Raw genomic sequence first — 12,500 nt, 5'->3', positions numbered from 1 at the left:
ACAGCTCAGACACTGACCCTAAAGTGTGTGTTCTTGTAGAAGGTGTAGCTAAAGCTTTTCTCCATTCTGGATATGTTTAATTCAGTTACTCAGATACTGCTTGACGAGTGTGTGTGTATGGCTGTGTGTGTGCGTGTAAGTGTAAACTAGTTAGAGCGTCATAGGAAAACGAGACTAAGGGCGTGTTCTTTTCCCAATCTGACACTCTACAATGTTCTAAGAAAAAGGCGTATACTTCAGTATGAATCATCAAACAGTTAGATTTGATAACCTCAAAAAAGCACTTTACTATCGATATGTAGAATACAATATGCTGTGGTCAGACGTGATGTCAGTGAGGATGGCAATGTAAAAGATAACTATGATGCCATGTAATAGCCTCTAACAATCTGACTATGTCAATTATTTTTAAAAACCGGGCTGTAGCTAACGTTAGGAGTTAGACATATTGTAAGATAGGTAACTGTTTATTTAAGAGTATGGCTTAGGAGTAACTCTCACACGTTCCCTTCCCATGATGCTCTGCTGCTCGTCTCCTCAGATGGACAGAGTACGTTCTGCCACCCCAAGTTTCAGCTGCTCTCAATATATAAATGCTACATTCCAACAGCACTGTGACCTTTTCTGAAAGTTCACAAACTTGAAGTCAGCACTGAGTTCTAGAGGGACACAGTATTTATTTTGCAGCAACACACAATAGTAAACAACTTAACCACACCTCGCTGTCACACTCACGTATCCGGGGAACATGATATGGAGCATCTCAGCCACACTGAAGTGTTTCTGTAAACCATCCTCCTCTCGGCTCATTCCCCCGACTCTTCTCTGTAGAGAAGTCCTTCATGTCTGTCTCTTTGCTAAGTGTGTGTCAGCTCAGAGCTGCTGTTCCAATGTAATGATGCTTTATCTGCCAGCTGCTCTGACCCTGATCTCCTGACTCACAAGTGTATGTCACTGAAAGAGATTAAGAGGAAGGGAGACTGAAGGCCAGTGCAGGGAGAAGAACGAGCGGAAGAAGAGAAAAGCCTCTGTGGTGAATAAGATAGTTTGGAGAAGCAAACAAAAAACGAGATTCCTCAAAGGTCAGACCAAGCTGCTGATTTCGCTTCCTGTGAGTTGCATTAGGGGGTTATATATGGTCGAGGGAGGGTAACATTGTGTTTTGAGATACACTCTGATGTGTGCAGCTGTGAAACATTGTTTTAATGATTCACCCCTCGCCAAATGCCTTGTTTTATTATAAAGAATTGATCAATTCGGTCCAAAAACAGGCAACAATTGAATAACTACTGATGAACGCATATTTATTGTGCAGATCGACTACATGTCAGGAATATCGAATAAAATACAAAAAGGGATCTTGTACATCAATAATACAGGATTACTGGGGGACAGGTCACTCGTTATTTTTGAAGGTTTTGGCAGTTCAATGAAAAGCCCTGCATCATAAATGCTGTGTTTTGTCATTGTGCTCACAATAAACCCGTGTTATTGGAGACTGAGCCCTTCTGAAGCTGCTGTTTGAATGACAGCACACACGCTGGGTCTCCTGTTGGTATACCTCGGCCATTACTGTTGGGGCAGCTTCATACACAGCAGGGTCGGCGTCATGGGGGGTCATTTGCGGGCCATGCCCCCCCAAATGAGTCACTGTGCCCCCCCAACGCAGGGTGGGCAAGCCTTTCCACTTTGCCGTTTTAGTTTTTTTAATCATATAAGTGAAAACGTTTCCACTAAAGGTTTTTTGTGTGAAATACATCAGAAATAAAGAATACAAATATAAAACACAGCCTGAGGTGTGCTCACTGCTGCTCTCTGATTGGTGTGTTGCTTGACCAATGACCCCCGACCTTTGTTTTGTTATCATTACGTGGCTGTGTGTTTAGATGAAAGCCCGGTTGCGATCTGTCCATCTGTTATACTGATTATACAGTAAAGCCATCGAAAATAATACGATATATAGTAGAGTACAAGTAGCCTACTTCTGGGTCTCTGTGTTTCATTCAAGCACGGCTCTCTGTGTGTGTGTGGCACGAGCGCATTTTGTGAGTGCGCAAGCGGTAACGTGGAATGTTGATGTTAGCATCTGGTTAGCTAGCTATGCTAACGGATATAAAGAGCTGTTTCTACACCAAGGTGGAGGAGAGTCCTCTCCTGTCAGACTGAGAGGATCGTATAACCTCAGCTCAGTGAGGTAAGGACTCTCTCAGTGTTTAGATAGTTAACTTGAGTGTAAGTTATCTCAGTGGGTCTCAAACGGTTTGGTCACCATTTATGTAAACAAGTATTTGCGAGGAACACCTTTATATGATCATTATAGTTATTAAAGAATAAGAGACTAAATGAAAAACGGGTATGAAATAGGCTACTATAGGACAGTAACACAAGAATACAGTTTGAAAGGGGAGTGATGAGTAAAATATCCATAAAGAAAAAGTAAATCTGTGTACAGTTCTGTTTCATATGGATGCTGAGAGATGTAGGCTATCCATAGATCTCTTCATTTTGCTCTCAAAGTGCACCAGATTGATGCTTTTAACTTCAATATTTAAAAAATAATCTTCACGGAGGAGCATGCCCCCAGACCCCCCTAGAGGAGGTTAGGTCCACCCCCACCTAAAACATGTTCACATGGATAGGATACTAAATACATTTGCACCCTTTTTATATGGTGGCCTATGTCCATATGTTTCTGTTTTGGTGGTCGTGCCACAACCGTGCATGTATGCACAAGTCATAGGTGCGCTATAAAATAGCACTACACCCTGCAATGTGTGTGAAAGACAACAGACTGTACAGCATGTTTTTTTAAATTGAAGTTGCGTTGGTGTTTGTGTGTTGGTTGTTGACGGCAGTGTGTGCCCCCGCTTGGTAAATGATTGCCCCCCCATTCGATTTCTTCTAGAGCCGACCCTGATACACAGTATATAGCATTATGTTTTCTGCAGCAGGACGCGCGTCTCACTGTGGGTGATGACTATCTGAGGTCAGGATCAGGGCATGAGAGTTTGAATTTTTACTAACATGTGTCTATTGTGAGCCAATCATATGACAGCCTTAAGTACAGATGTAAAAGAAACGCATGAAGATACATTGAGGTCCCATCCCTTAGAGTTAGACACTAACATTTCATTTCAAACCTTTATTTAACCAGATTGGTCCCATTGAGATCATAGATCTCTTTTTCAAGGGAGACCTGCAGCAAATAGGTTCCACATGAAACATAAAACAATAAAGGACATCATACATTATATTTACAGGATACATTTACATAGTTATAGACATTTACAAGTGCCCATAGTATCAACAAGCATTTCATTTAGCCTAGCTTTAAAAACATGCAGAGGAATGAGATTGCTCAGTTTCAATTCTTGCTGAAGATAGTTCCAAGCAAGTGGAGCTGCGCACATAAAAGCTGTCTTACCTAAGACAGTCCTTGCTCTTGGCACATCTAACAATACTACATCATGCGATCTCAGACAATAGCTGCTTGCAACTCTCTGTGTTATCAGAGAGCAGATATAATACGGTAGTTTACCCATCATGGCTTTATAAATAAACGTGTACCAATGACTGAGCCTCGTGATGGCAAACCTGCCTTGGCATACAGGGTACAGTGATGAGTAAGTGCTTTACAATTTGTGACAAATCTAAGTGCGCTGTGATAGGCGGCATCTAACTTGTTCAGGCAATAGGCAGGTGCATTCATATACAACAAATCACCATAGTCCAGCACAGGTAAAAAGGTCACAGTGACTAGCCTTTTCCTGGCCTCAAAAGAGAAACAGGACTTGTTTCTGAAAAAGAAACCTAGTCTAACCCTCAGCTTTTTAAGCAGGTTATTGACATGAAGTTTAAAAGTAAGACAATCATCAAGCCAGATACCTAGGTATTTATAACTGGTAACCACTTCTAGTACTTGTCCTTGCATAGTAACAATATCTAAAACAGGCTCTGGTGTCTTTTTAGCTTTAGAAATAGCATTACCTTGGTTTTATCAACATTTAAAAGAAGTTTTAGTTCAGAGAGCTGAGTCTGAATAATGTTAAAACAGCCTGTAATTTAACACCAGCCTCCTTAATGGAGGGACCTGCACAGTACATCACGGTATCGTCCGCATAAAAATGTAAACTAGCTTCATCCACATTTTCACCTAAACTGTTGATATATATGGAGAATAAAAGTGGACCTAAAACAGAACCTTGAGGAACACCATTAGCAATGTTTAACCACTCAGAAGACAGTCCATCAAAGTGAACACATTGGGACCTTTCAGAGAGGTAGTTCACAAACCACCCCACTGCATGACTGGATATGCCGATACTGAGTAGCCTCTGCTTTAAGATGCGATGATCGACGGCATCAAACGCTTTGGAAAGGTCAATAAATAGAGCTGCACAACTCTGCTTATTATCTAAGATACTCGTAATGTCATTCACGACTTTCATTGTGGCAGTGATGGTGCTGTGTTGCTTTCTGAAGCCTGACTGATGTTGAGACAGGATATTATTTTTACATAAAAACTCCTTTACCTGTTCACTCACTAGGCGTTCGAGCATCTTCGCCAGAACTGACAATTTAGAGATTGGCCTATAGTTATTTAAAATAGTTGCCTCCCCTCCTTTTAGCAAAGGCAGGACATAAGCAGACTTCCATACTTTTGAAATTGTGTTTGTGCTGAGGGAGAGGTTCAAAAGAGAAGTGAGAGGTTGAGCAATAAAATCTGCAGCTATCTTTAAAAAGAAAGGTTCTACGTTGTCTGGGCCAGCCGGTTTCCTAGGATCTAACTTAGATAAGGCTTCATGAACAACATTAACAGTAAAAGGAGTAAAACTGAAAGGGTTTTCTATAGGGATGTTCCGATCGATCGGTCACCGATGGAGATCGGCCGATACTCACTGTCTACCGATCGATCGGTGCTCTCTAAACATGCCGATCGCGAGAGCCGATCGCATGACGTAAAATACATGACACTTTTCTCTGTGTGCAGCAAAACAAGCTCGCCAAAATGGCTTCACCGGTCTGGCATTATCTTAAGGTGTCCGAAAAAGACAGTAAAATAGCGGTATGCAACGTGTGTGAAGCAGAAATCCTGCAGCTCCGCCCGCCGGACCGGTGAGCGGAACGAAACACACAAGAGTTAGACCTACTTAGCTATTTTATCTACCTCTGGAACAAGCTAAACTAGTTATTATAAATAATATATTTATTCTTCACTGTCGGGTCACTCATTACTGGATCAGTGAGCTGCATGAGATACTTCAGGCTGTCAGGAGAGAGGGGGGAGAGAGAGCGCTTCCGCTCATTTCTCCCGTGTTATTATCCAAAGTGAATGTAAACTTGAATAATGTACATCATTTGAATGTAATAATTAAGTTGATTGTTGTTTGTGGAAGCGCCAGTGAATGAGCCCCATTAACTCAGGGTTGTCAACTCTCACGCATCTGGCGTGTGACACACGCTTTCACTCTCAATCTCACGCTCTCACGCTGCCCAAACTATTCTCACGCCAAAAAACAAGAATACCGAAGACTAGAAACGGTTTTGAAAACTTTTGTCACGTAGTGATCGTCTTCTCAATAAAACATCTTTGATAATGTCTTCTGGCCAATCAGAATCAAGATAACGGCGTGGTGTTGTTGCAGGAAGTCCCGACGGAGAATACTTTTGCCGAAGTACATCTATACATCGATACAACATTACGTGTTGATAGAAATCAACACGTAATGAAATAAGACCCCACGGTTTGATGATTGGTAGGTGTGTGGGCTGTCTTTCATCCACAATGTAAAGTCATTCACAGCCTCTTCCCTCTTCTCTCTGTGAGGAGCAGCAGGTTCAGCTTTCAGAACAAAGTAACAAAAAATTAAACTGGCATTCATTTTTTTAAATATGCCGTGTAGTAATAGATGTATTTATTTTTCTTCTCAAGAGAGTACCAGAATGTGTATTTTATGTTAGTATTTCAAAAAATCTCCTGGGGGAGAATCCCCCCAGACCCCCCTGCAGGGGTTAGGTTTTCAGCATGTCAACTCTTTCACCTGTGGAGAAATTGCAGGATTGGCTCCAGGCCGCCCTTTTTATTTACTACAAGACAAATGTGCCTTTTTATTTCATACAGTTCAATTTGGATTGAGACAGGGAAATAATCTAAACCTCACGTGGCGTTTCACTGTCAAGGGGAGCGTGTATGTAATTACATTGCAAATACTGACTTGAGCCCCATCACTGTATGGGTTAGCCCTACCATAGATTACCCAACACAAATACTCTCTCGCAACTGCCAACCCGTATTGCGCAAGCGCAGATCTAAGAACCAGTAGAAATGATAAAAAAGTAAAAGTCTGCTGCTTATTGTTCTACTAGGCCAAAATAGAGTGTGTTAATCAATATATTTGGCAGTTTGGAGTGAGTCTGTAGATTTGTTTGTGTCTGTGTGTTTCATGTATAGGCCTCTCACGATAATTAATTTTGTTGGATACATTTTCCCGGAAATTATTGCGATAAACGATAATATTGTCGGCACCGTTGTATGACCATTTTAGACCACTGACATAATGATAATATATAATAATAATTCAAGTACATCCTTTCAAACTGCTAGTCACATCCTCATGGCAATTTATCGAGTTCATTTTTATTTATCATACGATAAGTCAATTAATTGCTTATCAGGCACACAATAAAACAGTGGAAACAAACATGTGTTTGACTTTCATTAGTGAATGAAACTTTGTGCCCTTTATAGTCTGTGTCCAATATTGTGTATTTGTATATATTGTATATATATCCTATATATATGCTAAGGTCCCGCTGCTGACACGATATCAGTCATTTAGTGCGCATATGTGTAATTAAACCCATGATATCAAAATCTCACTCCAGCCAGGTACCCAAAGTTGGCAACCCTGCATTAACTGAGTTTAAACATCACTTTAAATGGAAGATTTAAAGTGATGTTTAAATCTTCCATTTAGGCCCCGCCCACTCGATCGGATCGGCGATCGGTATCGGCCGATACTGATTCCAGCGATCGGCCCCGAAATTGGCGATCGGAGCATCCCTAGTTTTCCAGACCACATTGTTCAGAGTCACGGATTGGGGTGTTCACAGAAGCAGAGTTAGTGATAGAATCAAACATAGAACCGCAGGACACAAAATGCTCATTAAAACAATTTAACATGGTGGCCCTGTCCGATATAGTGCCAGGTGCTGTGGTAAGGCAAGGAGGTAGCTCATTACGGATCCCACTCGTCCGAAAACCTGTCAGTATCTGGTGTTAGGGTTAGGTTAATGTTGTGAATCGAGTGGCCCATGGTGGTGGTGGGGTTATGGTATGGGCAGGCGTATGTAATGGACGACGAACACAGGCCACTCGATTCACAACATTACCCTAACCCTACCCCTCACACCAGATACTGACTGGTTTTCGGACCCCCCCAGACCCCCCCCAATAAAGCAAAAATGCACATTTCAGAGTGGCCTTTTATTGTGGCCAGCCTAAGGCACACCTGTGCAATAATCATGCTGTCTAATCAGCATCTTGATATGCCACACCTGTGAGGTGGGATGGATTATCTCGGCAAAGGAGAAGTGCTCACTATCACAGATTTTTTCAGATTTGTGAACAATATTTGAGATAAATGGTTATTTTGTGTATATAGAAAATGTTTTAGATCTTTGAGTTCATCTCATGAAAAATGGGAGCAAAAACAAAAGTGTTGCATTTATATTTGTGTTCAGTGTACATATAAACAAACTGCTAAGAATTCAAATGTCCTTTTTCCGCGGTACTCACTATGGCCCGTGTTATTTGCCTGCACTTGATTTGTCATCTCTTTTAACAATGTTCTTCCCTCACTTTATCTTCTCTTCACGTGAAGCTCTCCTCAGCTGGTGTAGTAGTTAGGCACGCTAACGCTAGCTATATAAATATGACGCTCTATATATCAAAACAAAACTTACCTTCTTATATCTTTCTCCACTTAAATGAACTTTCTTTCCTCCCGATTTCCATCACTCTTGTTCGTTCTCTCTGTCTGGTCAGACATCAATCTGTTCCACGTAGCGCGCCCCCTAGAGGGTTAGTGCTAGATCGTATACCTCCTGGGTTTTAGGCGGAAGTGACGTAACCTGCCACCCAGGACAAGAGACGAGCATGAATACATAATTTTTCCACAAAAATATCATAAATATAATATTTTGAGAATTCACAACTTTGAAGGACAGCAGGCTATTGCTAATATTTAAAATGACATCTCACAAGAAAATCACAGATGGGATTTAACACTCAGAAAGCCACTTAGTGCGTTTGATTTCGGATTACAGTGCACACTACGAGGGTTATTTTAAAAAAGGGGGTAGATTTTTTAGGAGTGTGCTCCCTCTCACTCCTGTTCACTGTCCTCCGGATTCCTGCAGGACTCCAGAGTCGTGAAGAGCCCATGCGAAATTAAATGAAATGTGTCTACTTTTATTACCAGATGTGCTGTCAGTTGCTGCAAAAGTTGCCGACTTTTCGCTTCTCATCCTCGATTACATCACTTCCGCCGCCTAAAACCCAGGAGGTATACGATCTAGCATTAACTAGAGGCCTGGAGCACTTCCTGAATGTTTTTTTTTTTTATGTGTTTTGGGATTTGTACGTGCTTTGGACTTTGCATATCGTTTTGGTATTTGCAGCGTTTTTTTGTTGCGTTTGTTTTCGGGGTTTGTGTGTTGTATTTAGTTTGCATCATTTCTGTAAATGCAGCGTTTTTCTGTTGTATTTGTTTTCAGGGTTTGTTTGTTTTTTATTTCATTATTTGCAGGTGTTTCCTGCTTATGTATGCGTTTTGGGCCGTTGTTCCGCGTTTGCACCTGCCGGCCACCGTACAGAACAGACCTGAATCCAGTAGACTTCTCAGAATGACTAGAGATCTTCTCACAGTCCAAAACAGTTAACAGGCACAGCAGAGTTACGATATGGGCCATTTTCCCAGACCAGCACACAGTATCCGCGATGTTCCTGGAGCAAATCAGCACAGCAGCAAAGGATAGGCGAAAGCAGCAGCGTGGAAGCGCTCCGGTCTCTCCGTGGCATCCCCGGGGTAAAAGGTCTCCTCAGCAATGCAGCACACGACACCGCAGCACACGACAGGTGGGAGCAGGCCACCGCAACAGCAGAACCAGGACAGGTGGAAAGCAGGCCCCAGCCGTGGTGAATCTTCCTCCGCACAGCAGCACACGCCCGGTGGAAGCAGGCCCCAGCCCGAAGCGTGGAGCCACTCCGTCTCTCCGCAACGTCTCCGGGGTAAAAACCTCCTCAGCACAGCCGTACTCTACAGGTGGGAGCAAGCCTCCGCAGATCGCAGACACCAGACAGGTGGAAAGCAGGCAGCAACTCTCACTGTTTCTCACAGTTTCCTCATCGCGCTTGTGGACAAATCCACTATCTACATCATTCGATCCATCAAGATAAACCAATCTGGGACATACCAACCAGTAAAGCTGAGCCAGTTTTTATTTCATGTGACTCAGGCATGTCCTGGTCAATGACCATACTGGTGTATTCAGTTAAAATGGTTTAGCTAAGGGGAAAATGGTGGCCTTAGTTAGAAAAAGGCTGTCAACATAACTGAGTTTAATTTCAACAACAGTAACGTCTTCAAAATATGCCCACACACAAAAGAGCACGTTTTTCCTTTAGGCATTCCTTTGATGCAAGATTTATTTAGAGTAAAAACTGAAATACAAACACAAAACAACAATAATAAACAATTCCTTTCAAAAAGCTTGAATAGATACGGTGTCTGGGGCCTTCATATGAAAGTTGCTCACTGGCAACTAAGCCCAATGGCCAGACTCGAGCACAGTCATACCTGGATCATAAGGTTCTGGCTCCATAGAGCATGCGTTTCTCTGTGTCACATCTGGGCTGAGTTAAATAAGTGGTGAGGGAGAATAAATGTAACTTTAAAGCCCTAATGATTTTCAATCTCGTACTGTGTAGTTATTTTACCTAAAGAAATAAAATCTGTTCATTTATAGATGTCTCTTTCCCAATGTAAGTCAATGGTAAAAAAATATGTTTGGGCCCAATGACACAGATGTTGTAGTACCACCGTTTGGCCACAGGAAAAATAGCCTGCCACACTTCATTGAAGCTTGCTGCAGACACATGTGAAGAAGCATAATGCCCGGTGGGAACTGACGCAGTAAGAGCTGTCCACTTGTGATGAGTTGACATGAGACATGTCAGCGGTGAACTGGCCATAGAGCCACTTCCTGTTCAGTGTCACACCTTTCACACACTGGGTTATTTCGAAGCTGAAAATATGTCGTCAAGACAATTTAAAGCATGAGCTAGAAATTGTGAGAAGCATCTTCGCAAGGTGTTCAAACTGTCTTGGATGAGAGACAGCGACTGAACTGCATAAGAGGATTTAAATTAACTTTCAGAGAGCTGACGCCTCGCTGCAGCTGGTGTGTTCAGCGAAAACGAGAATCTAGTGTGGCCAAACCCATCTTCAGGGTTTGTTTCATGATAGACCTCGCTGGCATCTTGGAACAAAAATCAATAGTCATTGCATTTTTAAACCAATTGGAAATGCATACAGCTCAGGGAGACATTACATATTTGCTTCATTTTGAGGCTTGTTTAAATCCATTTTGACGTGTAGATCACATACTCCCTGCTATTTTCAATAGTCCTCGGCATAAATAAATCCAGAGGAATCAAACATTATAGTTAGGATTATAGGCTAGTCAGTTGGTATAGTGTATTCTTCACGTAGCTTAGCGCTGTCACTTCTAATGCTACTGAATCCTCCTGTAGTTCCAATCAGTTCACCTTAATGATGAGACACAGTATTCAGTCCTGAACTTATTAAGGTGCCTGACTCTGTTGACCTAATCTATTTTACACACTTTTTAGGTATGTTGCCTTGAAATGTACTATATGTGGTCCACAGAGGCAGATTTTGAATCACTTGAATCTGGTGTTGTCATTAAGTCCTAGACTTTAGTTTTCAACATTAACACTTAGCTCAAAGCACCACTGTTCTCCTGTAAAGATTCACTTACCCGGGGTAAGTTACCCCTTTCCCACCAAAGTGGTCCCAGTTCTAGGTCCGTGCTAGTGCTCTTTTGGTTTAGAAGTTGTTTGAAAGTTATTTATCATACTTTTCTTTTTAAAGATTTTAGGTCTTTGACCAAAAACAATGAAGTTGCATAACTCATAGGAGGGCTATTTCTTTATCATTTCTGCCCTCGCACTTCAACTCACTTTGTTCTCATTCGTTGTATTTGATTCGATGTCTCACTAGGATGCGCCTCGCTGCGTTTTCCTCAGAAGCATCAATCTCATCATGTTAATCCTAATGGTGATTCCTGGCGATCCACCGACCATTAAAATAGCTTCTGCTACATCCCAGCGCCATTCAAACACCTCTTCTCGCTTCGTAGCATATACTTGATACACTTCGACTCTCCGTTCTTCACCAAAGGCCGGAGCATTTATCGATTTGGATATTCAGGGTGTCCGCGGGGTCTTAAAAAGTATTAAAAGTTGATAAATCAATTTAGCGAAAATTAAGGCTATTAAAAAGTATTAAACTGCATTTTCCAAGGTATTACAGCTTGTTTTCAATAAGTATATAAATGGTCCAAAGAGGTTGTATTCTACAGTCTGCCTGAATGTAATCATTGCGTAGGTGTGTAGTGTGATTCTGTGTCGTTTATTTATGGCATCCCGTTGGGTTTGACGTCATCTGAACAGGACATCGCACGCTCACTGCTTGATAGCGCGAAGGTCCGTTTACGCCGGTTGTTAAACAGCATCGTTATGGGGAAATGCAAGTCTGCGTCCAAATGGTTGGAAGATAAGCAGGAAGGACAATCAATACTGTATATAGTGAATGTGAGGTCAATGTAACCGGTTAGAACTCCAAGTGGAGATGAGGTCTTAAAATGTATAGAAAGGGTCTTAAAAAAGGTCTTAAAAGGTTTTACATCTGACTTCAGGATTCCTGCATATACCCTGATATTAGAACCAACTGATAACCAACATTGCCTAGCTTTTTTTTAATATAAGCAAACCAGCCAACCGGTTAGCACTACAGCTAACTGAGAGGGACAGTGCATCCTTCCCTCACATCAGAGGAGATGGAGGTCACAGGCTCCTCTCTCGAGGCTCATTTTGAATGGCGCTGCATTGTAGCGCAAGCTATTTATAGAGTAGGTGGATTGTCAGGATTGGCGTAATGAGATTGATGCATCTGATGAATACGCAGGGAGGCGCATCCCATAGTGAGACATCTCATCATGCTACTCCTAGCCTGCGAGCTAGTTCAGGCAGTCAACTCGAGCACCAATGATACATTTAAGCTGCCAGGTCTTCCTGCCTCTGCCTCGTCATGCTGCTGCTGCTGTGTTCACTTGCTATTGCTGCGTACATGTTCCTGCTGCTGTGTTTCATGTTGCTGCTTACATTAATGAACACACTTTAAAAAGGCAGTGTT

The 12,500-nt window shown here is 42.0% G+C and overlaps 1 protein-coding gene across 1 annotated transcript in view; it reads left to right on the top strand.

The window, feature by feature from the left end:
• LOC117554619 (coiled-coil domain-containing protein 102A-like) overlaps window positions 1-8,437 on the top strand; it is an 82,196-nt gene extending 73,759 nt beyond the window's left edge. The window contains exon 10 of the mRNA XM_034229067.1: window positions 8,422-8,437. Within this exon, the coding sequence (XP_034084958.1) occupies window positions 8,422-8,437 (16 nt within the window). The remainder of the gene's footprint in view (window positions 1-8,421) is intronic.
• Window positions 8,438-12,500: the final 4,063 nt, after the last annotated feature.

This window comes from Gymnodraco acuticeps, unplaced genomic scaffold (genome assembly GCF_902827175.1).
Source record: "Gymnodraco acuticeps unplaced genomic scaffold, fGymAcu1.1, whole genome shotgun sequence".
Lineage (NCBI taxonomy): Eukaryota > Metazoa > Chordata > Actinopteri > Perciformes > Bathydraconidae > Gymnodraco > Gymnodraco acuticeps.
This window is presented reverse-complemented; position numbering and strand designations above follow the sequence as displayed.